Source organism: Saimiri boliviensis, chromosome 14, assembly GCF_048565385.1.
Source record: "Saimiri boliviensis isolate mSaiBol1 chromosome 14, mSaiBol1.pri, whole genome shotgun sequence".
NCBI classification, from domain to species: Eukaryota; Metazoa; Chordata; class Mammalia; order Primates; family Cebidae; genus Saimiri; species Saimiri boliviensis.
This window is the reverse complement of record NC_133462.1, coordinates 11,601,776-11,628,286: the sequence shown is the minus strand read 5'-3', so window position 1 is coordinate 11,628,286 and position 26,511 is coordinate 11,601,776. Positions and strand designations below refer to the sequence as shown.

At 51.7% G+C, this 26,511-nt stretch overlaps 1 protein-coding gene and 1 non-coding gene across 10 annotated transcripts in view; one reads left to right on the top strand and one right to left on the bottom strand.

Annotated features, from left to right (window-relative positions):
- Positions 1-690: 690 nt before the first annotated feature.
- Positions 691-26,511, top strand: part of HIF3A (hypoxia inducible factor 3 subunit alpha) — a 44,150-nt gene continuing 18,329 nt past the window's right edge. For 2 of the 9 annotated variants that reach the window (XM_039466787.2, XM_074386163.1), the window contains exons 1-10: positions 691-775; positions 7,731-7,921; positions 9,070-9,215; positions 12,199-12,283; positions 12,580-12,695; positions 13,134-13,342; positions 13,957-14,063; positions 14,301-14,448; positions 21,876-21,994; positions 23,116-23,306. In XM_039466787.2, coding sequence (XP_039322721.1) covers positions 750-775; positions 7,731-7,921; positions 9,070-9,215; positions 12,199-12,283; positions 12,580-12,695; positions 13,134-13,342; positions 13,957-14,063; positions 14,301-14,448; positions 21,876-21,994; positions 23,116-23,306 — 1,338 coding nt within the window. In that variant the 5' untranslated portion in view covers positions 691-749. The other 7 variants (XM_074386166.1, XM_074386167.1, XM_074386165.1 and 4 more) reach the window with 6 other exon arrangements.
- On the bottom strand, positions 10,505-10,611 carry LOC120362863 (U6 spliceosomal RNA). The gene has a single exon (XR_005578660.1). It is a non-coding gene; the product is annotated as a U6 spliceosomal RNA (small nuclear RNA).

The window sequence follows — 26,511 nt, the reverse complement described above, 5'->3', positions numbered from 1 at the left end:
CATATTTACTTGACTTAAGCTTAATTATTTATCAGTGGGAACCTGAAAAGGGAGCCAGAGAGGCCAAGAGGTTAGGGTGGAGTAGAGGGGGTGGGGAAGATAAGCTGCGGTGCAGGGGGCACAGACTGGGGGAATGGGGGCGAGGTGGGGCAGGGAGGGGCTAGGGAGTGAGAGGGAAAGGTAGGTGCCAGAGGGCCCGGGGTGGGATTAGGAGTTGGGGGGTGGGGAGGGTAAGCGGGATGCTCTGTGGATAGATTAGAAGGGCTAGAGGAGGTGGGGCTGGGGGTTGGAAGGTGTGGGATTGGAGGTCGGAGAGGCCCACCTGAGGTTAGGAAATGGAAGGGTGGGAGGAGGTGGGAGTTAGAGGCTGGGGACTGGGGTGCAGAGGGCAGAGTGAACTGGGGGGCGTTCAGAAGAGTACTGGCGTTGGCACTTCAGAGGCTTGCCCAGAGAAGACGCGGCCAGCAGACGGTGCAAGCTACAAGGCCGAGGAAGTCCGCGGCAAGAGGCGTGGTTGGGTGTGTGTATTACATGGTATTCCCCCCCACCAACTCCTCTTGCCTTTCCAAGTCTTTTCCTCTGGTTCCGCCTCCTTTTCAGGAATGACGTGCCCTTTGTCCAATCAGAACCGCAGGCCTGGCGCGGCGCAGCCAACCGCGCGGCGCGGGGAGGAGCTGGGGAGGGGGCTCGCAAGGCTAGGGGAGGGGGCTAGGGGCCTCCGAGGGCTCCGGAGCGGCGACTGGCGAGCCATGGCGCTGGGGCTGCAGCGCGCAAGGTACTGAGGTTCGGGGGCAGGAGTTCTGGGAATTGGGGGGGCTCCCCTCCTGGAGACCCCTGAACTGGACTGGGGGGGTTCGCGGGTGCAAGCCAAGGAAGCTCCGGGGCGCGCAGTTGAAGGCACATCCCCGCCGCACTCTCCACCGTCGGGGACTGCAGGGGTGGGAGATTCCCTACGACCCTGGCTGCCCCGCCCCTCTGACCAAGGGCGGCTTCGGGGTCCCTGATTTCCTGCTACCCAAGGCTCGCTTCCCCACCTGGTTGCGGGTGGAACTTGGGATTTCTGAGAAATTAGGAGTGATTGCATTTGAGCAGTACCCGGGCTTCTGCGTCAGATATTCTCTCTCCACATATTGGTCCCTCTTAGCCTCTGAACCCCCCAAATTGAGGATGTTCTTTGCCACCAGGTCCCTGGGATCCTAGGAGATATGGGCTACCCCTAAATTGAGCCTTCTCACGTATGGCATTTAGCTCCTGAGTTCAAGAGAGGAGAGATCTCCTCTGATCGTACCCTTCGTGACAGTGTCCCAAACCGTGGGATTCCCTAGAAATGGGCAGCGGGGAGCCCCTTTCAGAATCCGTCTGGGACCCTTCCCAGGAGCCTTTTTGTATTCTTTTAAAAGGCAGAGTTAACTCCTTAAATAACAGGGAAACAAGCTGGACTCACTTTCTCAAGTCTGGCCCCTCATCTCACCCTTCCAGCCCCATCTTGAGGGACAGGGGAGCCCCATCCAAGTTTTATCTGGGGGAGACTCCATGGTGGGGTGCTCTGAGCCTGCGGCCGTGGTGGGAGCGCCCCTGCCGCAGTGCTCAGCTGGGGCCATCCCAGGCAGAGGATGGGTTTCTGGGTTCACCTCCCAGCAGGTGCAGCTCTGCTGGAACACAGAGGAACCTGTGCCCTGGGGCCACTGCCCAGGTCATCTGGCCATATTCTCATGGGACTGTGGAAAATGCTCTAGGTCCTCAGCTTTCCCTGTCCGATGTGAGGCACCCAGTAAGCCTCACCCCCTTCCCTCCTCCCTGGCTTCTCAGGCATGATTGGATCCGTGCACACCCCATGTTTCTTACCCCCCATCCTCTCCCCCTTCCCCCATTCTATTCCAGGCCCTGGCTCTGGGCCTACCAGGGAACTCCATCCCACTCCTTTTGGGCCACCCGCCGTCCCGCCCCTCTCAGCACCCCCTCCTGGCTGGGTGGGGGCCCCTCTTGGCTGAGCTGGGGTGCCCCCCCTCCCCACCCAAGGCCAGCCCTTTCCTGTAGAGTCATCTCACTGCCACGCGCCACCCACTCGTAACTCGCACCCGGGTCCTGGCTGCACTGCGTCCCCTCCTGCACCCCCTGGATGGCCCATCAGCCAAAGGGGGCCTGGGCGATGGTGAGTGGGCCCCCACACCCCCTTTCCCCTTTCCCTTCCTCTAGCTGGGCCTGGCTGCCATCCCACTGTGGGCAAGGATGCTCTTGGGAAGTCCCTGGTGGGTGCAGCTTGCAGCCTAGAGTGCCCAGTGATGAACACAGTTCCCGGAGGAGTTAGGATTTGGGGGACCAGCACCCCACCAGATTACCATGTCCTTGGGAACGAGCAGAGTCAGGCGCCAGAGAGACTCCCCCAGACCCCCATGCCAAATCTCTTCACAAACCCAAACCCTGACTCTGGTCTCTCAGGACATCTCTGGACAGTACCAAGGGGCATCCTTGCCCAGCTACAACCTAAGCCCCACCCACCAAATCCTCTGTGCTTTCTGTAGGACCCCCCTGCCAATACCCAGCTGAGTGTCAGAAGAGAAAGGCCCAGAAGTAACCCTGAATGTGGGTCAGGGACTCCCTAATTTTACTGTGCCTTTCTCATGGGTGGCAGCTTCTTCAGGGCAGGAAAGAGGTGAGCTTCTCTCCTTCCTGGTTGGAGGGGGGCACTGGGCCTCAACCCCCATTCTCAGGCCTCACCCTCTGGCCGCCAAGCCCTGGCCCCACCCCTGTTCTCGGCTGGAACATGGAGGAAGGGTGGCAGGGTTCCAGCTGCACGTCCCAAGCTGGGCAGAGTGCCAGGGGGCTGGACCAGGGCTGGGCATGGGGCCAGCTGGGGAGATCTGGAGGCAGCAGGGGTGTGAGGGGGGAAGGGACTGAGTCTGCTAGGCAAAAGAAGGGCAAGGCAGGGGCCCCTTGGGTATCGGGCACACCTGCCAAGAGCACAGGCCCTAAAGCCGGGGTTCAAATCCCATCTCACCAACTGCCTGGTGGTGTGGACTTGTGTCAGTGACTGCTGCTCTGAGCCTCAGTTTCAGATCCTGGAAATATGGGGTGGCCAGGCGCGGTGGCTCAGGCCTGTTATTCCAGCACGTTGGGAGGCTGAGGTGGGTGGATTTCATGAGTTCAAGACCGGCCTGGGCAACATGACAAAGTCTCATCTATACTAGAAATATACACATTGCGTGGTGGTGAGTGTCTACAGTCCCAGCTACTCTGGCAGCTGAGGTGGGAGGATGGCTTGAGCCTGGGAGGCAGAGGTTGTAGTGAGCTAAGATCAGGCCACTGCACTCCAGCCTGGGCAATAGAGCCAGACCTTGTCTCAAAGAAAAGAGAGAAAAAAAAGGAAAGTGGGGATCACACCCCCTTTTCATCACCCCAGATCGAGATGAGGAGCCAGTAGTGAGGAAGCAGACAGTGGGGGTCGTGACACCCAATAGGTGTGCCGTAAATGGAGTTTGAGTCAAGAGTAGACAGACCTGGCTTGAATCCTGGCTCTGCTACTAAAAGCTGTGTGGCCTCAGGCAAGTTTCATCACCTCCTTGGGCCTGCTTCTTCATGGGGTACACAGGAAAAATAATTGCAGGAACATGGTCGGATTAACTGAGAAGTGGTTCAGCGTGGTTCATTGTTGATGGAGGGCGCTGGGTTACTCAGGCTGAGGATGCCAATGCTCTGACTCTCTGTTTCTGTCTCTATAAAAGAGGAGATCAGGCCGGGCGCCGTGGCTCATGCCTATAATCCCCGCACTTTGGGAGGCTGAGGGGGGTGGATCATGAGGTCAGATCGAGACCATCCTGGCTAACATGGTGAAACCCTGTCTCGTCTCTACTAAAAATACAAAAAAAAAAAAAAAAAAAAAATTAGCCGGGCATGGTCATGGGTGCCTATAGTCCCATCTACTCAGAAGACTGAGGCAGGAGAATTGCTTGAACCAGGGAAGCAGAGGTTGCAGTGAGCTGAGATTAAGCCACTGCACTCCAGCCTGGGCGACAGAGCAAGACACGGTCTAAAAGAAAAAAAAAAAAAGCGGGGAAGATCACTTCTGCTGCTCAGTGGGGCTGTAGTAAGGACTTAATGGTGTCTCCAGCTCCGTGAGTGTTCAGCATACCAATGGTCTCATTATTGCACTGTTATTTAGTCCTCCTTTTAAGCTTTTAAGATGCTTGTGTAAAAACCATGTACATAATAACATGCACACACCACACCATGGGGCGTGTAGAGTAACCCACAGGTTACTCTAAAGCCCAAGAGGCTCCTAAGCCTTTGCTTTTCATCTCTCACATGCGCAAAGGGAGAATAATAAGTTTAACCTGGGCCAGGCGCGGTGGCTAATGCCTATAATCCCAACACTTTAGGAGTCCAAGGCAGGCAGATCACCTGAGGTCAGGAGTTCAAGACCAGCCTGGCCAAGATAGTGAAACCCCTGTTTTTACTAAAACTACAAAAATTATCCAGGCATGGTGGCAGGTGCCTGTACTCTCAGCTACTCAGGAGGCTGAGGCAGGAGAATCACTTGAATCCGGCAGGCGGAGGTGACAGTGAGCCAAGATCGAACCACTGCACTCCAGCCTGGGCAACAGATTCCATTTCCAAAATTAAAAAAAAGTTTAACCTTTGTATAACACTATTTGTCAGGCCCTGTTTCCTAAGCCCTTGACATATATATGAACTCATTTAATCTGCAAAACAACCCTATGAGCTAGGTGCTGTTTCTATGCTCAGGGAGGCTGTGCCACTTGTCCAAAGTCACACAGCTTATAAGTAGTGGAGTCGGGATTGGAACCCTGAGCCAGAGGAACTAGCCACCACACTTCCCAGTAGAACATCCAGAGGGCAGGCTGGGAGCTGGAAGGAGGGTCCCTCCGCAGCCACCAGCTGGCTCCTTCTATGGAAGAAGCAGCCCAGCCACAGAGAGGATTACAGAGCCCAGCTGTCTGGGAGGTGAGGCACGGGCCCCACCTCCCTGCCGATTCCCGCTCCCTGTTCCCTCTGTCGGGCCCCCAGCTCAGTAAGGCCCTCTCGCCCCCACCCTCTGGGCAGGAAGACAAACAGGGCTGGAACAGAACAGGACGGAATGTCCTCTCAGGCAGGCAGGACTGAGGCCCCTGCCCCCACGAGCCAGGCGGGAGGGGACGGGACAGGGCAATATCTCCCCCACTTCTGCCCTCTCCGGTGCCTCCCACCCTGCTGAACTGTGGACTTTATTTTCCTTCTGCTTCCAGACAGGAAAATAGCTCCTCACCCTGGGGGGTGGGGCTGCAGGTCTCTTGCCTGGGGCTCCCCTTCTAGAGGTTCTGCTTCTGTCGGATGGATCCCAAGGAGGGGATGAGAGAAAAGCCTGAAAACTGGAAACTCATGGCCCAGATTCGAGTCCCAGCTCTGCTAGTTGTTGGCTTTGGGGCTTCTTAGGCAAGGACTTCACCTTTCAGCATCTCAGATTCCCCATTGTAAAGTGGAAGTTTTAAATGCTCCCCCTCTGCTGGGTGCAGTGGCTCACCCTGTAATCCCAACACTTTGGGAGGCAGAGGTGGGCAGATCACTTAAGGTCAGAAGTTCGAGACCAGCCTGTCCAACATGGTGACACCCCGTCTCTACTAAAAATACAAAAATTAGCTGGGCATGATGGTGGGTTTCTGTAATCCCAGCTACTTGGGAGCCTGAGGCAGGAGAATCGCTTGAACCTGGGAGGCAGAGGTTGTAGTGTAATATTTATGTAATGGTAATATTTATCAATATTGTAAGTGTAGATAAGATTATATATCCGGCCGGGCGCGGTGGCTCAAGCCTGTAATCCCAGCACTTTGGGAGGCCGAGGTGGGTGGATCACGAGGTCGAGAGTTCGAGACCATCCTGGTCGACATGGTGAAACCCCGTCTCTACTAAAAATACAAAAAATTAGCTGGGCATGGTGGCTCGTGCCTGTAATCCCAGCTACTCAGGAGGCTGAGGCAGGAGAATTGCCTGAACCCAGGAGGCGGAGGTTGCGGTGAGCCGAGATCGCGCCATTGCACTCCAGCCTGGGTAACAAGAGCGAAACTCCGTCTCAAAAAAAAAAAAAAAAAAAAAAAAAAGATTATATATCCAATATGCTACACTAGACTATACAATATACCAGGTGTAATACACCATATGATAATCTTTTGTCTATTTTTGTTAATTTTTTGTTGTCTTCTTTTAGATACAGAGCCTTGCTCCGTCACCCAGGTTGGAGTGCAGTGGCACAATCATGGCTCACTGTAACCTCGAATCTGGATTCAAGCAATCCTCTGCCTCACCTTCCCAAATTATAGCTGCTTCCAGCTTTAATTTTGTATGAAAGTAAAGAGGCTGGACATGGTGGTTCACGCCTGTAATCCCAGAATTTTCAGAGGCCAAGGTGAGAGGATCACTTGAGTTCAGAAGTTCAGGACCAGCCCAGGCAACAAAATCACACACACACACACACACACAGTCTCTACATGAAAAAAAAAAATACAAAAATTAGCTGGGTGTGCTGGTACACACCTGTGGTCCCAGCCTCACAAGAGGCTGAAGCTGGAGGATGGTTGAGCCTAGGATGTTGAGGCTGCAGTGAGCCATATTTATGCCGCTGCACTACAGCCTGAGCAGCAGAGCAAGAGCCTGCCAAAAGAGAAAGAGAGAGAGAGAGGAGAGAAAGAGAGAGAGGAAAGAAAAGAAAGAGAGAGGAAGGCAGGAAGGCAGGCAGGCAGGCAGGCAGGCAGGCAGGCTTGCTTTGGGTTGGGTTCACAGAGACCTGGAGTTTCAATTTGAAGACAGTGGCAGAAACAGAGAGAAGAGCTAAAATCCTGGACATAAACCCAGGCCCACAGCAAGAGAATGAGAGTTCAGGCAGACCATTGTTTAAAGGCAGGCCTCCCTATTTGTGGGCAGGCACTGTACCTCTCTGAGCCTCCGTGTCCTCGTCTGTTCAATAGGATGTTATCAACTTCCCTCTGGGTTGCCCGAGCATTAGGCAGGTTAACGTAAGTTTCACACTTGGCACTGGGAGTGACAGAATAGTAAAAGCTGGATAAGTGGCAGATGTTTCTGGCAAAATGACATATTTTCTTCCAATCCCACATGTAAAATATAGGTATTTCAAACGGATTGCAGGTGAGGGTGAGTGGTGAACAGAACAGGTTGCTTTGCTGTGTCACCCTGGTGGGTCCCTGTCCCTCTTAGGGCCCCTATTGGTGGTTTGTCGTTAGACTTTGAGATCTACGTTCCAAGATTCTCAGGATAGTTCAGTTGAAGGAAAAGGGCAGGGGAGGAGATTTGGGAAGCTATAGGGAAGGGGGCCTGGGAGTCTGTAGGCATCTCCTTCGTGGGCCCTCCCTCTTCTGGCCCTGGGCCAGTTCAGCCAGCCCCCTCCCAGCAGGGGCCCTCCCTGTCCCCCAGGAAATAAACTGCAGATAAGTCAGGGAGGGGACAGAGAGGTCATAGGCGCGCCACGGAGAGGAGCGAGGCGGCGGAGGCAGCATGGGCTGGCAAGACCACAGGTAAAATCCCGGCTAGGAAGGGCTCCACAGTGTAGCACTCGCAGGCTCAGAGAGCGCCGCGAACTCACCACGGCCACACATCGAGACCTGCACAGCCCGGGCCCAGCCCTCCACGAGCCCCGGCCCCACGTGGCAGTGCCCCACGGGCTCGTTCCGTGCTCCTCTTGTCTTTCCCGAGTTGCCACCGGTGAACGCTGCCCATGCCCTCAGGTCAGCCACCGAGCTCCGCAAGGAAAAGTCCCGCGATGCGGCCCGCAGCCGGCGCAGCCAGGAGACCGAGGTGCTCTACCAGCTGGCGCACACGCTGCCCTTCGCACGCGGCGTCAGCGCCCACCTGGACAAGGCCTCTATCATGCGCCTCACCATCAGCTACCTGCGCATGCACCGCCTCTGCGCCGCAGGTGAGCCCCGCCCGTGGGAAGTCCCATCATGACCAAGCCCCGCCCATGAAAAGCTACATCCCTGGGAGGCTCCTCCTCCGGGAAGCCATAGCCCAGCAAAACCCCGCCCTCTGGTGACGACTTCCCAGCGGAGCCCCACCCCCTGGAAGCCACTTCCCACGGGAGGCCCCGCCCCCTGTAAGTTTCCGGCCACCTGGGTGTCCCGCCCCCTTAGAAGTCCATCACTTGTGAGGCCACGCCTCTCGAAAAAAAAGCCCTTTGGAAGCCCCGCCTCCTTAGGATGCTCAGAGAAACCCCTAACCCCACAACCCTTGCGATTTGGTCCTCTAGGAGACTCTCCCAGATGCATAGGCGCTGGTCTCATAACAAATCCAATGGGAGTCTGCGCCGCCCAACTTTTCATTACCGTAGCTGAGAGTCCCTTGTCCCTTCCCTACCCTGCTAGTTCTACATAACTTGTTCCCTTAGTAGGCATTTCCTTGAATTTCCACCCAGTTAGAATTGCACCACACAGCGGGCTTTGCCACACACGTTCACGCGCGCGAACACACACACACACACACACACACACACAGTCACACACACACCCCATGGAATCCCAGGACCCTGGGAAAGGGAGGAAGTAGCATTATTCTCTGGGAGGCTCTGCCCATTTGATTTCTCTGCCCCATAGAATTTTACTTTTCTAGGAGGCTTTACCCCCTTAGAAGTCTGTCCCCCTGGGAGTCCCTGCTTCTCTAGAGTTCTGTGCCTCTGAAAGGTCCTGCCCTCCATGAGTTCCAAACTGGAGGCTTCCCCCTCAGCTCTATATTGCAACTCCCCATAGGTCCTGGCCTCTTCATATTTTGACCCTGGGGAGTTCCATCCACTTAGAATTCTGGCCTTCAAGGAGGCCCATCCGCATCCTTAGAATTCTGTTCTCTTTGGAGACTCCTACTTCCTTAGAATTCTGCCCCCGGGAGGCCCTGATTCTAATTCAAGTGCTTCATGATCCTGCTCTCTTCCTTGGGAATCCAGGCCACTAGTATGTACCCCCACACATTTCGGGGTGCACGTAAGTTTCTCTGAGGAAAGGCCGAGGGAGACTAGCTAGGGTCAGTCTGCAACTGACTTAGAGATGCCCCCATCCTCCCTGCCCCGGGTACCAGGGGAGTGGAACCAGGTGGGAGCAGGCGGAGAACCACTGGATGCCTGCTACCTGAAGGCCCTGGAGGGCTTTGTCATGGTGCTCACCGCCGAGGGAGACATGGCTTACCTGTCGGAGAATGTCAGCAAGCACCTGGGCCTCAGTCAGGTGAGAGGTGCTCCCTGCTCTGTGCCTGGCCCTGTACTGGTGATGCTGGGGATACAGTGGTGACCAGGACAGCCATAGCCCCACCTTTATGGGACTCACAGTACAAAGGGGATGTAGGTGTGTCACTAGACAAGAAGACCCACAATGGTCAGGGCTGGGATGCGACAGTCTAGAGCAGGCGTCCCCAGACTTTTTACACAGGGGGCCAGTTCACTGTCCCTCAAACCGTTGGAGGGCCGCCACATGCTGTGCTCCTCTCACTGACCACCAATGAAAGAGGTGCCCCTTCCTGGATTGCAGTGGGGGGCCGGATAAATGGCCTCAGGGGGCCGCATGCGGCCCGTGGGCCATAGTTTGGGGATGCCTGGTCTAGAGGGCTGTGGAAGCCCAGGGGTGGGGTGTACCTGACCCAGCCTGGGTGGGAATGGAGGGCTTCTGGGAGGAGGGGACATCTGAGCTGAAATCTGAAGAACTTAGCTGGTCAAAGGAGTATGGAGAATGCATGGGATCAGTGAAGAATGTACATGGCAGAGAAAACAGAGGAGGCAAAGGCCAAGAGGTGAGGAAAAAAAAAAAAAGATTATTTGGGGGAAATAAAGAAGCTGGTTACGTGCAGTGGCTCACACTTAAACAACCCTAGCACTTTGGGAAGCCAAGATGGGAGGATAGCTTGCGTTCAGGAGTTCAGTGTTTCACCTGGGCGACATGGCAAAATCCTGTCTCCACCAAAAATATAAAAAATTTACCAGGTATGGTGGCACACATCTGTGGTCCTAGCTACTTGGGAAGCTGGGTGGGAGGCTCACTTGAGCCTGGGAGGTGGAAGTTGCAGTGAGCTGAGATCGCACCAGTACACTCCAGCCTGGGTGGCAGAGCAAGACCCAGTCTCAAAAGAAAAAAAAAGAAAAGAAAAGTTTATCCTCCTAGGTACAGAGTGCAATAGGAGAAGCTGAGAGATAAAAGGCTAGAGAGGTCATCAGGGTAGGCTGTGGCCAAATTTAAAGCCAAGTCAGCTTCTATCTCCAGGGCCCTGGGGAGCTACAGAACAAATTTAAGCAGTGTAGAGATTGTGCCAGAGAGGTAGAATCAAATTTACATATTTGAAAGATCCCTCTACGTACTTCATAGAGATAGATTTGGAGGGAGTGAGATCAGAGGTTGAGAGATCAGCAAAGGGTAGATGCCAGTCTCAGGTGGGAGAAGAAGAACAGGGGCAGGGGCCATGGGGATGGAAAAATAGAAACAAGAGACATTTAGAAAGTAGACCTAACTTTCTTTCTTTTTTTTAAATTAACATGGAAGGCTTCACGCATTTGCATATCATCCTTGCGCAGAGGCCATGCTAACATTCTCTGTGTCTTCCGATTTTTAGCCTATGTGCAGCTGAAGCGAGCATAGAAAGTAGAACTAACTTTAATACATCCTTACAGCAAGGCCCACGAGAGAGTTCCCATTCTTTTTTCTATCTCACATAAATGGATCCCATAGTTGGTATCTGTTCCTTTTCTCTGCCTCGTTACCCCACTCCTGGTACCAATTCCTCTGTTAGTGTGAGTGAGCATTCGGACCCAGAGTGATGAATGTCACAAGATCCCAAAGCTAGGAAGTGGCAGAGCCAGAATTTGGCTCCAGCTACAAGAGATGCTGTCAGAGAAGCAAGATCTCCCTCTTTCCCTATTCACCAGCACCAGCACCATTCACATGGTGAGCCAACAGGGTCCACCTTCACCTGTGTCCCCTCCTCCTAGCACCAGGCTCACTTCCCAAATTGAAATAGAGTTGGGTTTTCAGTCTGCCAGACAGGTGTGATTTAAATGGAGTCTCATCTCAGTGCAAGGAGAGCCTTGCACTTAATGTTCCTTCTTTCTAGAATACTCTTACTCCAGGCGGCCACAAGACTACCTCACTTGCTTTGTTCAGCAGTTTTTTTAAATGTCACCTCTTCAAAGAAACTGTCTAGACCATTCTCTCTAAAGCAACCTCCCATCATTGCATCACCTTTTCCTGCTTTTGTTTTCTTTATGTTACTTGTTACATTGTTATTATATGCTCTTTCATTCACTGTCTGTCTCATCCCACTGGCCAGTAAGCTCTTCAAGGCAGGGATTTGTGTGTGTGGCCACCATGTCCATACCATTTAGAAGAGCTGGGTGCGCTGACTCACACCTATAATCCTAGTACTTTGGGAGGCCAAGGTGGGAGGACTGCTTGAGCTCAGGACTTTGAGACCAGCCTGGGCAAGATAGTGAGACCCCTATCTCTACAAAAAGTTTTTTTTTTAATTAGCTGAAAGCCAGAGCAGTGGCTCACACCTGTAATCCCAACACTTTGGGAGGCCAAGGTGAACAGATGACTTGAGGTCAGGAGTTCGAGACCAGCCTGGCCAACATGCTGAAACCCTATCTCTACTAAAATTACAAAAATTAGCTAGGCATGGTGGCACATGCCTGTAGGCCCAGCTGCTCAGGAGTCTGAGGTAGGAGAATCGCTTGAACCTGGGAGGTGGAGGTTGCAGTGAGCTGAGATTGCGCCATGGCATTCTAGCCTGGGCGACAGAGTGAGACTCCATCTCAAAAATAAAAAATAAATAAATAATAAATAGTTCGGTGTGGCAGAGCACACCTGTAGTCCCAACTACTGAGGAGGCTGAGGTGGGAGGATCAGATCGCTTGAGTGCAGGAGGTTGTGGCTGCAGGAAGTCATGATTGTACCACTACACTCCAGCCTGGGCAACAGAGCAAGACCTGTCTCAATCAATCAATCAATCAATCAATCAATAGAAGAGAGCCTGGCACTTGGTAGGTGCTGAATAAATGCTTGCTCAGTGGGTGGATGGATGGATGGATGGACAAATGGATGGATAAATGAATGGGGAGACGGTGAGATCATCCAGGCTTGAGAATTAGAGCGGGGGGATGAGGATTGGATGAAGGAGATGGGTCAGAGGCCCTGGTAGACCCCACCCCACTCTTGTCCCTGGCAGCTGGAGCTCATTGGACACAGCATCTTTGATTTCATCCACCCCTGTGACCAAGAGGAGCTTCAGGACGCCCTGACCCCCCAGCAAAGTGAGTTCCCCAGAGGGCTCTGTCCGCACCGTACAGAGGAGGAAGCTGAGGCTCTACCCTTCCCTCAGCATATTCCCTCCTCTTCTGGAACACCAGACTAAGACAAGTAGGAAGAGGAGAGATGGCCCTGCCCTGGGGAGTTTGAGGGGACACATACTACCCCTGGGGGACCCTCTCTGGCTCCAGATCCTAATTATTGGGATGGAGCTGGGGAGGCCTGACCAGCCAAGGTGCTGGAGGGCACTGGGCTTGTGTGCAGCTGCCTGTGACCTCCCCCCCATCCTGGGCCTCCCCAGCCCTGTCCAGGAGGAAGGCAGAGGCCCCCCCAACGGAGCGGTGCTTCTCCTTGCGCATGAAGAGTACGCTCACCAGCCGTGGGCGCACCCTCAACCTCAAAGCGGCCACCTGGAAGGTGCGTGGGGCCCGGCTGAAAAAGGGCAAGGATGCCGGGGCGGCCAGGGCTGCCGGTGCTGGGTGTGAGCGCCGAAAGATCTCAAAGGGTGCTGGAGTCTTGGCATCCCCTGGGCTGGGAACCCTGCGGGGCTCACTCAGGTCAGGTCTAGTGGGTCCTTAGGGGATCAAGGAGTGTGGGTGTCTGTGGAGTCGGGACCTGGGGCTCCTGTAAGCTCTCTTAGGATGAGTCCCTGTGGGCCTGGGGTAGGGGGTCCTCAGCCCCTTTGAACCTGGAATCTTCACAGGGTTGGAATCTAGAGTCCTCACGCGCTCTAAGCTGCGTCTCAGCTCCCTGGTGAGCCACAGGACACGTCTTCCAGCCCCATGGGTGGTTTCAGGCCGGGAGGCATCACTGCCTTGCCCCGTCTCCACACCCGCACACCGTCTTGGCCCCCAGGTGCTGCACTGCTCTGGACATATGAGGGCCTACAAGCCCCCTGCACAGACTTCTCCAGCTGGGAGCCCCAACTCAGAGCCCCCCCTTCAGTGCCTGGTGCTCATCTGCGAAGCCATCCCCCACCCAGGCAGCCTGGAGCCCCCGCTGGGCCGGGGGGCCTTCCTCAGCCGCCACAGCTTGGACATGAAGTTCACCTACTGTGATGACAGGTGGGCAGGGCCCCCCCTTCCCTCTGCCCAAGTTCAAGTGCTCTGTTTCCCTCCTCACCTCCATACCCCACATTTCTCTCTCTTTCTTTCTCACTTCATCCATCTCTCTCTCTGTCTGCCTGTCTCTGAATTTTCTAAGTGTCTTTTTTATCTTTTCTTTTTTTTGTTAAAACGCTGCCTCGCCATTTGTCCAGACTGCTCTCAAACTCCTGGGCTCAAGCCATTCTCCCACCTTTGCCTCCCAAAGTGCTGAGATTACAGGCGTCAGCCACCGTGCCCGGCTTCCTTTTGTCTTTCATTCTCATCTCTGTCTCTGAGTCTTTCTCTTAGTGTCTATCTCTCTTTGTCCCTTTTCTTAAATGAATGAGTCAATTTGCGTCAAGCAGTGTGGTGCCACAGGTTCCGGGAATTAGGATGTGGACATCTTTGGGGGTCATTATTCAACCCACCACACTCCTCTTGTTCCGTTTCTTACTCCTTTTCTCTGGGTTACAATCCTGCCTCTCTACGTCTTGCTGGCTTTGTCCCTGTGTCCCCTGCTGCCACTTCCCTCTATCTACCCTCCCTCTCAGCCAGTTGCATCCTGACCAGACCCCACTCTGCCTCACCCCCAGGATCGCAGAAGTGGCCGGCTACAGTCCTGATGACCTGATTGGCTGTTCTGCCTACGAGTACATCCACGCGCTGGACTTCGATGCAGTCAGCAAGAGCATCCACACGTGTATGTACCCCATTTCCGCAGGCCTGGAGCCGGCTGCCACATGGCCCACAGCTGACACCAGGACCCCGAGCTCCCCTCACCCCAGAATGCACTCCCTCCCCACCCCAACACCAGCTCCCTGCTCCCCAAGCCCCAAGGACCCATCTCCTTCCTTGCTCCCTCATACCCAGCCCCCAGATCTTTCTCTCCCCAGTTGCACCCTTGGTGGCCCTGACTCCTCCCCATCCCCCTCCTCAGTGCTCAGCAAGGGCCAGGCAGTAACAGGGCAGTATCGATTCCTGGCCCGGAGCGGTGGCTACCTGTGGACCCAGACCCAGGCCACAGTGGTGTCAGGGGGCCGGGGCTCCCAGTCGGAGAGTATCATCTGTGTCCATTTTTTAATCAGGTAAGCGGAAGGAGGGGTTGGGGTGACTGTGTGGGGGCCTGGTCTGTACGTGTGGACAGGTGTGTGTGTGTGTGTGTGTGTGCATGCACGCATATAAGCATGCATGTGTATCATGCATAAGTGTTTGTCAGGGAGTGTGCACATGCACACGTGAGGAACGTGTGTGGCCATGTAAATGTTGTTGTGTGTGCCTGCGGGTACACAGGTATGTGTATGGGTGTGTGGACTGTTAATTTGTTTTTCTTGCTGCAAACCTCTGCTTAAGTGGACTCTTCATTCAAATTAGAAAGGGCCCTATATTTGGTAGGTGTGGTGGCTCACGCCTGTAATCCCGGCACTTTGGGAGGCCGACGTGGGTGAGTTGCCTGAGCTCAGGAGTTGTAGACCAGCCCAGCCAATATGGCAAAACGCTGTCTCTACTAGTAATACAAAAAAATTAGCTGGGTGTGGTGACCCACCTGTAATCCCAACTACCTGGGAGGCTGAGGCATGAGAATTGTTTGAACCCAGGCGGAAGTTGCAGTGAGCCGAGATTGCATCTCTGCACTCTGGCCTGGGCAACAGAGCAAGACTCTGTCTCAAAAAGAAAAAACGACTCTACATTCAAGTTAAAATAAGAAACGTCACAGAATCCTGGGGTCTGTTTTGCATTTTAAAAATTGGTGTGTGGCTCATGCCTGTAATCCCAGCACTTTGGGAGGCCAAGGAAGGAGGATTGGTAGATCCTAGGAGTTCAAGACCAGCCGGGTCAAAGTAGTTAAGAACAATCTCAAAAAATAAAAATAAAAAAGATGTATGGCTTACATACAGTAAATTTTCTTTATGGTACGCAGTTCTATGAATTTTGACACATGCATGCAATTGTGTAACTACTATCACAACCCAGCTATTGAGCAGTAAGTGTGATTGTAACAGTGGTTACACAATTACCACAATTTTGTTTTTTGAGACAGTTTTGCTCTTGTGCCCCAGGCTGGAGTGCAATGGCATAATTTCGGCTTACTTCAACCTCAGCCTCCCAGGTTCAAGCAATTCTCCTGCCTCAGCCTCCCAAGTAGCTAGGATTACAGGCATGAGCCTGTCACCACACCCAGCTACTTTTTGTGTTTTTAGTAGAGACAGGATTTCACTGTGTTGGCCAGCCTGGTCTCGAACTCCAGATTTCAAGTGATCCAGCTGCCTCAGCCTCCCAAAGTGCTGGGATTACAGGCATGAACCACCATGCCCGGCCATTACCACAATTTTTTACACAAAAATATTCTCTTACAGTCAACCCCTCCCACACCCCCATGTCCCAGGCAACCACTGTCCTCAGACCCCAGAGTTATGCTTTTTCCAGAGGGTCACATACAGAGAATTATACAGTATGTAGCCTTTTGGGCCTGGATTTTACTTCGCCTGTTATGTTTAAAATTCCTCCATGTTGTGGTCTTTCTTTCTTGTGTTTTGTTTGGTTTTGTTTTTTGAGACAGAGTCTCACTCTGTTGCCCAGGAGTACACTGGCGCTCAAGTGATTCTCCTGCCTCAGCCTCCCGAATAGCTGGGATTACAGGCATGTACCACCATGCGCAGCTAATTTTCATATTTTTAATAGAGATGACGTTTTCACCAGGTTGGCCAGGCTGGTCTTCAACTCCTGACCCCAGGTGATCCACCCGCCTCAGCCTGCCAAAGTGCTGGGATTTCAGGTGTGAGCCCCCGTGCCCATCCCAAGTTGTGGTTTATATTGGTAGTTCCTTTGTAAACAGTGAATAATATTCCCATGGTATGAATGGAGCGAAGTTTTTTTTATCCATTCACCAGTTGGAAGACATTGGGCTATTTACAAGTTTGGGTGATTACAAAAAAAAAAACAGCTACTGTAAACATTCTTATACAAGATTTCATGAGATTGCATGTTTTCATTTCTCTTGGGTAAACAGGAGTTATATAGTAAGTATATATTTAATATAAGAAATTGCCATGGCTGAGCACAGTGGCTCACGCCTGTAATCCCAGCAGTTTGGGAGGTCAAGGCAGGCGGATCACCTGAGGCCAGGAGTTTGAGACCAGCCTGGCCAACATGACAAAACCCCATCTCCACTAAAAATGCAAAAATCATCCAGGTATGGGTGGCACATGCTTATAACCCCAGTTGCTTGGGAGGTTGAGACATGAGAATCACTTGAACCCAGTGAGGTAGAGGTTGCAGTGAGCTGAGATTTCACCACTGTACTCCAGCCTGGGCGACAGAGTTAGATTCTGTCAAGAAAAAGAGAAAGAAAGAGAGAGAGAGGGAGGGAAGAAGAAAGGAGGGAGGAAGGAGGGAGGGAAGGAAGAAAGGAAGGAAGGAAGGAACAAACGAACGAATGAACGAACCAAGGCTGGGTGCGGTGGCTCATGCCTGTAATCCCAGCACTTTGGGAGGCCAAGGTGGGCAGATCCTGAGGTCAGGAGTTCAGGACCAACCTGGTCAATGTGGTAAAACCCTGTCTCTACTAAAAATACAAAAATTAGCTGGATGTGGTGGTGCATGTCTGTAGTGCCAGCTACTTAGGAGACTAAGCCAGGAGAATCACTTCAACCTGGGAGGCAGAGGTTGCAGTGAGCCAAGATTGCACCACTGCACTCCAGCCTGGACAACAGACCGAGACTCTGTTACCAAAAAAAAAAAAAAAGGGAGAGAGAGAGAGAGAAACAGCCAAACTGTTTTCCAAAGTGGCTGTATTGTTTTTCATTCCCATCAGCAATGTATGAGGGTTCTAGTTGCTTCACATCCTTGCCAGCTTTTCATATTGTCTGGGTTTTGGGGTTTGGTGTTACTTTTAGTCATTCTAATAGGTGTTTAGTGGGAAAATAGTGATGGGGCTTTTTTCCTCCATTATGTGTTATAGAAGCTTTTCACCATTTAGGAACGTAGCGGTATCCATGACAACATAATGAGGCAGAGTTAGAATTACAGCTTTTTGGCCGGGCGCGGTGGCTCAAGCCTGTAATCCCAGCACTTTGGGAGGCCGAGGCGGGTGGATCACGAGGTCGAGAGATCGAGACCATCCTGGTCAACATGGTGAAACCCCGTCTCTACTAAAAATACAAAAAATCAGCTGGGCATGGTGGCACGTGCCTGTAATCCCAGCTACTCAGGAGGCTGAGGCAGGAGAATTGCCTGAACCCAGGAGGCGGAGGTTGCGGTGAGCCGAGATCGCGCCATTGCACTCCAGCCTGGGTAACAAGAGCGAAACTCCGTCTCAAAGAAAAAAAAAAAAAAAAAAAAAAAAAAAAGAATTACAGCTTTTTGGTCAGGTGCAGTGGCTCATGCCTGTAATCCCAGCACTTTGGGAAGCCAAGGTGGGCAGACGACTTGAGATCAGGAGTTCGAGACCAGCCTGACCAACATGGCAAAACCCCATCTCTACTAAAAATACAAAAATTAGCCGGGCGTGGTGCCGTGTGCCTGTAATCTGAGCTACTTGGAAGGCTGAGCCAGGAGAATTGCTCGAATCTGGGAGGTTGCAATGAGCGGAGATCGGGTCACTGCACGCCAGCCTGGGCAACAAGTACGACTGTCTTAAAAAAAAACAAAGAAAAGAAAAAAAAATACAGCTTTTCTTTGAAGGTTATCTTACAGGACATGGCACCAGTTTCTAAAGCCTTAGGGGTTTTTCCAAATCTGGAGGAATGTTCTGAAATACAAATCAATCAATCAATCAATCTATCTATCTATCTATCTATATCTATATCTATATATAAATTTATTTGAGGCTGGGCATGATGGCTCATGCCTGTAATCCCAACACTTGGGAGGCCAAGGCAGGCAGATCACAAGGTCAGGAGATTGAGACCGTCCTGGCTAACACAGTGAAACCCTATCTCTACTAAAAATACAAAAAATTAGCTGGGCGTGGTGGCACACATCTGTAGTCCCAGCTATTCAGGAGGCTGAGGCAGGAGAATCACTTGAACTTGGGAGGCAGTGGTTGCAGTGAGCCTAGATCGCGCCACTGCATTCCAGCCTGGGCGACAGAGTGAGACTCTGTCTCAAAAAGAAAATCTGAGATAAAGTCTTGCTTTGTTTTGCAGGCTGGGGTACAGTGGCACCAACAGGGCTCACTGCAGCCTTGACCTCCTGGGCACAGTCAATCCTCCCACCTGAGCTTCCCAAGTAGCTGGGACTACAGGCATGCACTACCATGCCTGGCTACTTTTTTTGTATTTTTTGTAGAGATGGACTTTCATGATGTTGCCCAGGCTGGTCTTGAACTACTGAGTTCAGGTGACCCACCTGCCTTGGTTTACCAAAGTGCTGGGATTACAGGTGTGAGCCTTCCAGTCTCAGCTCAGACATCACTTCTGGAGACCATTTTTCCTGAGCCCCTATGTGAGGTCAGGTGCCCCTCACCCCCATTTTCTCTCCTGGTATCCTGTACATTTACACCAGAGCACTTATAAAACCATTTGTAGGGCCGGGCGTGGTGGCTCAAGCCTGTAATCCCAGCACTTTGGGAGGCCGAGGCGGGTGGATCACGAGGTCAAGAGATCGAGACCATCCTGGTCAACATGGTGAAACCCCATCTCTACTAAAAATACAAAAAATTAGCTGGGCATGGTGGCACGTACCTGTAATCCCAGCTACTCAGGAGGCTGAGGCAGGAGAATTGCCTGAACCCAGGAGGCGGAGGTTGCGGTGAGCCGAGATCGCGCCATTGCACTCCAGCCTGGGTAACAAGAGCGAAACTCCGTCTCGGAAAAAAAAAAAAAAAAAAAAAAAACCATTTGTAATTATCCTATTAACTTGTCTGTTCAGCTAGGCCTTCTTTGATTCTTTGATTGCCCTTTTCAAAATTGCTTTATTTTCTCCCTAGTACTTAATGCTATCATTGTTTTTTTTTGTTGTTGTTTTTTTTTTTTGAGACAGTCTTGCTCTGCTGCCTAGGCTGGAGTGCAGTGGCATGACCTTGGCTCACTGCAACCAACCTTTGCCTCCCAGGTTCAAGTGATTCTCCTGAATGAACCTCCCAAGTAGCTGGGATTACAGGAACCCACCACCCACACCTGGCTAAATTTTTGTATTTTTAGTAGAGATAGGGTTTCACCATGTTGGCCAGGCTGGTCTCGAACTCCTGACCTCAGATGATCTGCCCACTGTGGGCTCCCAAAGTGCTGGGGATTACAGGTGTGAGCCACCGTGACAGGCCTTCCCTAGTACTTACCACCATCTAACCCAACATTGTCCAATAAAAGCATGATGCCAGCCACATACATCATTTTGAATTTTCTAGTAGTTACATTAAAAAGGTAAACAGAATGCTGGGCTTGGTAGCTCATACCTGTAATCCCAACACTTTGGGAGGCCATGGCCAGGAGTTTGAGAATAGCCTTGGCTACATAGGGAGACCCACATCTCTACACATAATTTAACAACTAACCTAGCATGGTGGCATGTGCCTGTAGTCCCAGCTACTCAGGAGGCTGAGGCAGGAGGATCACCTGGGTGATTGAGGCTGCAGTGAGCTGAGATTGCACCACTGCATCATTCCAGCCTGAGTGACAGAACAAGACCCTGTCTCAAAAAAAAAAAAAAAAAAAAAAAGTAAACAGAGGCAAGTGAAATTAATTGTATTTATTTTTTAAATGTAATTTAATTTATTTATTTTTGAGTCTCACTCTATTACCCAGGCTGAAGTGTGGTGGTGTGATCTTGGTTCACTGCAACCTTCACCTCCAGGGTTCAAATGATTCTCCTGCCTCAGCCTCTGAGTAGCTAGGTCTACAGGTGCATGCCACCATGCCCAGCCAATTTTTGTATTTTGAGTAGAGATGGGGTTTCACCATGTGGACCAAGCTGATCCTGAACTCCTGACCTCAGGTGATCCACCAGCCTTGGCCTCCCAAAGTGCTGGGATTATAGGCGTGAGCCACCATGCCCAGCCTAGTTTTAATAATACATTTTATTATTCATGTTCAAGATCACACTGCTGTGTAAGTAGCAGAGCTGGGATTTGAACCCAGGCCACTAGCTGCAGAGTCCTTGCTATGAACCACTACACAGTAGTGCTTAACGAGGAGGTGTCTGTGGAATGACGTGAACTGAATGTGGCACATGTGCACATATTTGAACCCAGGTGTATGGAACGTGTGAGCATCTCTGTCCCTGTACCCTGTTGGGTGTATGTGAGGCTCCTGTGTGTGCCTGTGTATACCGAGTGTGTGCTGAGTGTGTGTATGAGTGCGGTCGTATGTGCTCATGTTTTTCAGGGGAATAAGAGTGGCTTTGATCCAGCCTAAATTGGGATGTTTCCTGCCCAGGGAGGGTTTCATGAGGGTGGGAAAAGGTCATAGCTTCTCAAGAAGCTGGTGGGAAGATCAGGCCCACCTGCATCCTGTCCTGTAGGGGGTTATGCAGATGAGATGCAAATGAGGGCTTGATCCTCAGCCCCACCCAACTCTCCAAAAGCCAATTTGCCCAGCAAGCGTTTGGATCGTCTCTGCAGCCAGAGACTGCGTGAGGGGAGGTGCCGGGACATAAGGAGGTATTTATAAACGTGTTCCCTTGAATATGAAAAATAGCTATGAATAGAAACGGCATAAATCAAATCTTATTCATAAAAATTACAGCCCTATGAATTCTTCCTATTTGGTAATATAATGAAGACTACGTTAAAAATAGATTTTTTCATCAATACCTTTCTAAGAATCTATAAAGGGAATATTTAGGTATTCTGAAGCCTTTTGCTCACCCCTCTCTCTGCCCCGGGACCTCCCCTCCCTGTTCCTAGGTCTCCTCCACTTCTGTCTTTCGGGCCTGCCCCACCCCCATCCCTCAGTCTTCCTCCTCTCTGCCCAGGCTGTGCTAAATGCCAGCTCTTTTTTCTGCCTTTCCTTTTACAGAAGGAGCCTGGAAAGGGACAAACTTAACTTTCTTTTTAAAATGTTGTCAGAATAGGCCAGGCGCAGTGGCTCACGCCTGTAATCCCAGCACTTTGAGAGGCTGAGGCGGGTGTATCAGCTGAGATCAGGAGATCGAGACCAACCTGGTCAACATGGTGAAACCCCATCTCTACTAAAAATACAAAGTTAGCCAGGTGTGAGGGTGTGCACCTGTAATGCCAGCTACTTGGAAGGCTGAGGCAGGAGAATCACTTGAACCTGGGAGGTAGAGGTTGCAGTGAGCCGAGATTGCACCACTGCACTCCAACCTGGGCAACAGAGGGAGACCCTGTCTTAAAAAAAAAAAAAAAAAAAAAAAATGCTGTCAGAATAAAAAGCAGTCAACAAAAATCAAACCCTTGTAGGAGACAAATAAATGTGGGTAATTATTTTCTGCAAAATGCCCTCCAAGTCCCTGGGTGCCGTTGCCTCTTGTAATAGGATGTCACCTGAACAGACCACCTGGGCTGCAGCCAAGGACCCTCCCTGACTCCCATCTCCCTTTCTGCCTTGTACCCCAGCCGGGTAGAAGAGACCGGAGTGGTGCTGTCCCTGGAGCAAACGGAGCAACACTCTCGCAGACCCATTCGGCAGGGTGGCCCCTCCCAGAAGGATGCTTCTAACCCTGGGGACAGCCTTGGTATGGGGCAGGGCTGGGGCTGGGAGGGGTTGTGTCCCCAGGGCCCTTGGGAGAAAGCCCAAGTACCTTAACATGGCCCACCAGGCCCCGTGGGACCTGCCTCCCTTCCCTGCGCATGCAGCCTCCAAACCACACTGCCTCCTAAGAGGCCTCAGAACGCTCCAGCCTCGTGCTCAGGGCCTTCGCACATGCAGTTTCCTCCGCCCAGAATGCTCTTCTCTCTCCCATCCTCCCTCCTCTCCTGTGGCTATGGCATGTTTGCTTCAGTCTCGTGCTGGCCTCCGCTCTAAATTCTGCTGTGGCCTCACATTGCCCCCAGGCTTCTGCTCCCTCCCTGTTCGGCTTGGCTGCTCTTTGGCGTCCAGTAGTCTCAATCCACCTAAGTCTGGCTGCTTCCTCCCTCTTCCTTCTTTCTCCTCCCATCCTGGATGAGCCTCCCTCCCTGTTTGTCCTTCAGGCTCTTGCTGGCCGCCCATGTTTCTGGGTGTGGGATGGGATTGCTGATATGATATCCTTTCCTTTTCTGGCTCAGCGCTGGCTCTGGGCTCTGTCTTAACCTCAGGGGACCTTATAGCCTCCTTGAGGGCTTGGGGCCAGTCTTCTTTCCTAAGGTGCAAGCTCCCCAGAGCTGAATGGCCAAATGCTGTTCTGGGTCACCACTCCCCTCCCCTAGGACCTTCCAGAGCCTTACCACAATCTGGCCACTAAAGTTTACACCTGGGCCAGATGTGGTCGTTCATGCCTGTAAATCCAGCACTTTGGGAGGCTGAGGTGGGCGCATCACTTGAGGTCAGGAGTTTGAGATCAGCCTGGCCAATATAATGAAACCCTGTCTCTACAAAACATACAAAAATTAGCTGGGCATGGGGGCACCCACATGTAATTCCAGCTACTCGGGAGGCTGAGGCAGAAGAATTGCTTGAACCCGGGAGGCAGAGGCTACAGTGAGCTGAGATTTTGCCACCGCACTCCAGCCTGGGCGACAGAGCGAGGCACTAAGAGCAGTGGCCATCCTGACTTGCTGAAGATGTTAACTGTGTTCCTGGGGTTGGTGTGGAGGGCTGTGTCCCTCAGCCCGAGGTCACCAGCCCGTGTCCTCCCTGTCCCCACATGTCCTGCAGACACCCCTGGCCCCCGGATCCTTGCATTCCTGCACCCCCCTTCCCTGAGCGAGGCTGCCCTGGCCGCTGACCCCCGCCGTTTCTGCAGCCCTGACCTCCGTCGCCTCCTGGGACCAATCCTGGATGGGACTTCAGTAGCTGCCACCCCCAGCACCCCACCAGCCACACGGCGCCCCCGAAGTCCTCTTTCGGTAAGCCATCCCACCCACGTGAGCCCTCAGCATCCAGGGCTCAGTCCCCCAGGTTGGCTTGGCCTGTGACTTAAACCTGGCTGTTCTCTGGGACTCAGTTTCTCCATCTGTGTAGTGGGGAGGTTGGGATGAGATGAAATTTAGGTTCCTTTAAGACCCAGATCCATATTCTTCAATTGTTAGAATTCCAGAATCTGCCTCCATTTAGGGAAAAACTCTCAAGCTATGTTTCTCCTCTGCTCTCCTAATAATGCAACAATTATCAACACAGAAGAAGACTTGTGTGACCAAATGTGGGCAATGTTCCTCACACACCAAGCAGCAGACTCAGCTGGGTGTCCTCTAATTCACTTCCGGCACCATCTACCTGGAGATAGTGTCAGACCCCACAGGTTGGGGCTCAGTCCCCAAGACTGCTCGTTGTTCTTCAGACACTAGTCAGAAGTCTGGGCCTCCAGAATTTCTTTCTTATTTTAATTTTTGAGATGGAGTCTCACTCTGCCGCCCCGGCTGGAGTGCAGTGATGCAATCTTGGCTCACTGCAACCTCCCTGTCCCAGGTTCAAGCAATTCTCCTGCCTCAGCCTCCCGAGTAGCTGGGATTACAGATGTGTACCACAATGCCCAGCTAATTTTTGTGTTTTTAGTAGCGATGGGGTTTCACCAAGTTAAATAGACTGGTCTTGAACTCATAATCTCAGATGATCCACTCACTTCAGCCTCCTAAAGTGCTAGAATTACAGGCGTGAGCCACCAAGCCTGGCCTTGGCTGTTTTTTGTTTCTTTGTTTCTTTTCTTTTTTGAGACAGAATCTCACTCTGTCACCCAGGCTAGAGTGCAGTGGTGCCTCAGCCTCCTGAGTAGCTGAGATTACAGGTGTATGCCACCACATCTAGCTAATTTTTTGTATTTTTAGTAGAGACAGGGGTTCATCATGTTGGCCAGGCTGGTCTTGAACTCCTGGCCGCAAATAATCTGGCTGCCTCAGCCTCCCAAAGTGCTGGGATTACAGGTGTGAGCCACCATGCCCAGCCTCCAGAATTTCTGACCAACCAGCTTCAAGTTGGGGTTCTCATGACCTCCTCTTTGGGTTTGATTTTCTTTCTTTCTTTTTTTTTTTTTGAGACGGAGTTTCACTCTTGTTACCCAGGCTGGAGTGCAATGACGTGATCTCGGCTCACTGCAACCTCTGCCTCCTGGAATCAGGCAATTCTCCTGCCTTAGCCTCCTGAGTAGCTGGGATTACAGGCACGCGCCACCATGCCCAGCTAATTTTTTGTATTTTTAGTAGAGATGGGGTTTCACCATGTTGACCAGGATGGTCTTGATCTCCTGACCTTGTGATCCACCCGCCTTGGCCTCCCAAAGTGCTGGGATTACAGGCTTGAGCCACCACGCCCGGCCTGATTTTCTTTCTTTTTTAAAAAAATTTTTTATTGTTTTGAGATAGAGGCTGGAGTGCAGTGGCACGATCTTGGCTCACTGCAACCTCTGCTTCCTAGGTTCAAGCAATTCTCTTGCCTCACCCTCCCAATTAGCTGAGATTACAGATGTGTGCCACCACACTCGATTAATTTTTTGTATTTTTATTAGAGACAGGGTTTCACCATGTTGGCCAGGCTGGTCTTGAACTCTTGACCTCAAGTGATCTGCCAAAGTGCTGGAATTGTAGGCATGAGCCATCACACCTGGCTCTTTGGGTTTGATTAATTTGCTGGAGCAGCTCACAATAGACAGGATGACGCTCACTTAGGTTTACTGGTTCATTGTCAAGGATATTGCATGGGATACAGATGAAGGAATATGTTGAGTGAGATATGGGGGAAAGAAGGGTCTTGGAGCTTCTATGCCATCCCTGGGCACCACCCTCCAGCCTGGGTGATCCTCCATGGGTCAGCTCTCTGGAAGCCCCTCAAACCCAGTGCTCTTGGGTTGTTATGGAAGCGTCATGATGTCAGCATTCTTTCCCCGAGGATATCAAGCAGAACCCTCTCTGCGGACAGTCTTATGACTCACAGTCAGAAAAACAGGGGAAGATTACCTGCCTTGGAGCAGGTAAAAGGAGGGCAGAAGAAGGCTGGAGAGAGTCTGTTTCCTGAGGCCTAACACAGCCAACGTTGTAACAAGGGTCATGAGAGTTTGACCCAGGAACCATGCATGAAACCATATATATCAAATAACACCACAGGCCCTGTATTAGTCCGTCTTCACGCTACTGCTAAAGAACTACCCGAGACTGGGTAATTTATAAGGAAAAAAAAAAGATTTAATGGACTCACAGTTCCACGTGGCTGGGGAGGCCTCACAATCATGGCGGAAGGCAAAAGATACGTCTTACATGGCAGCAGGCAAGAGAGAATGAGAACCAAGCAAAAGGGGTTTCCCCTTATAAAACCATCAGATCTCATGAGACCTATTCACTTTCATGAGAACAGTATGGGGGAAACTGCCCCCATGATTCAGTTTTCTCCTACCGGGTCCCTCCCACAATGTATGGGAATCATGGGAGCTATAGTTCAAGATGAGATTTGGGTAGGGACACAGCCAAACCACATGAGGCCCCCAACCTAGGATGTTTGGAGCTGGCACAGATGATCCTCCTCCCTCTCCAGCTTGCGACCAAGCATCCAGTTCTCTGAACTTTGACCTCAAAGAGTCAAAACGTCTAATGTCCTGATTTACACAGACATAGATTCAATCCTAAATCTGCCATTTATCAGCTGCATTACCCTGGCCGGGCAAGTGAGTTCATGAGACCTTAATTTCCTCACCTGCAAAAGAAAGATAATAACAAGTTACCCCATGATTGGTTATTCTAAGCATTAAGTGAGAGTATTCATGAGAATCACTCAGTAGGGGCCTGGCACCTGTTGGCGTTCAATAGATCATACCAGTTACTATTACTATTTAGGGTGAAGATAGTCTGACCTTTGACCTCAGTGGGTCTGTATTGTCCAGTGTTGACTGTCTTCATCTTCACTCTCCACCCCAAGAAAATATCTTCTCTGAGAAGAAATACAGTCTGTGACCTCTGACCTCACCCTTCACCCCTGAGACAGCTGGCCTCTCCATTGTTTTCCCCTAAAACTCCAGATTCTAAGACCTTTAACCCCAGAGAATTTGTTTGAAAGTCTTCCTCAGGCCAGGTGCGGTGACTCACACCTGAAATCCCAGCACTTTGGGAGGCTGAGGTGGGCAGATCACCT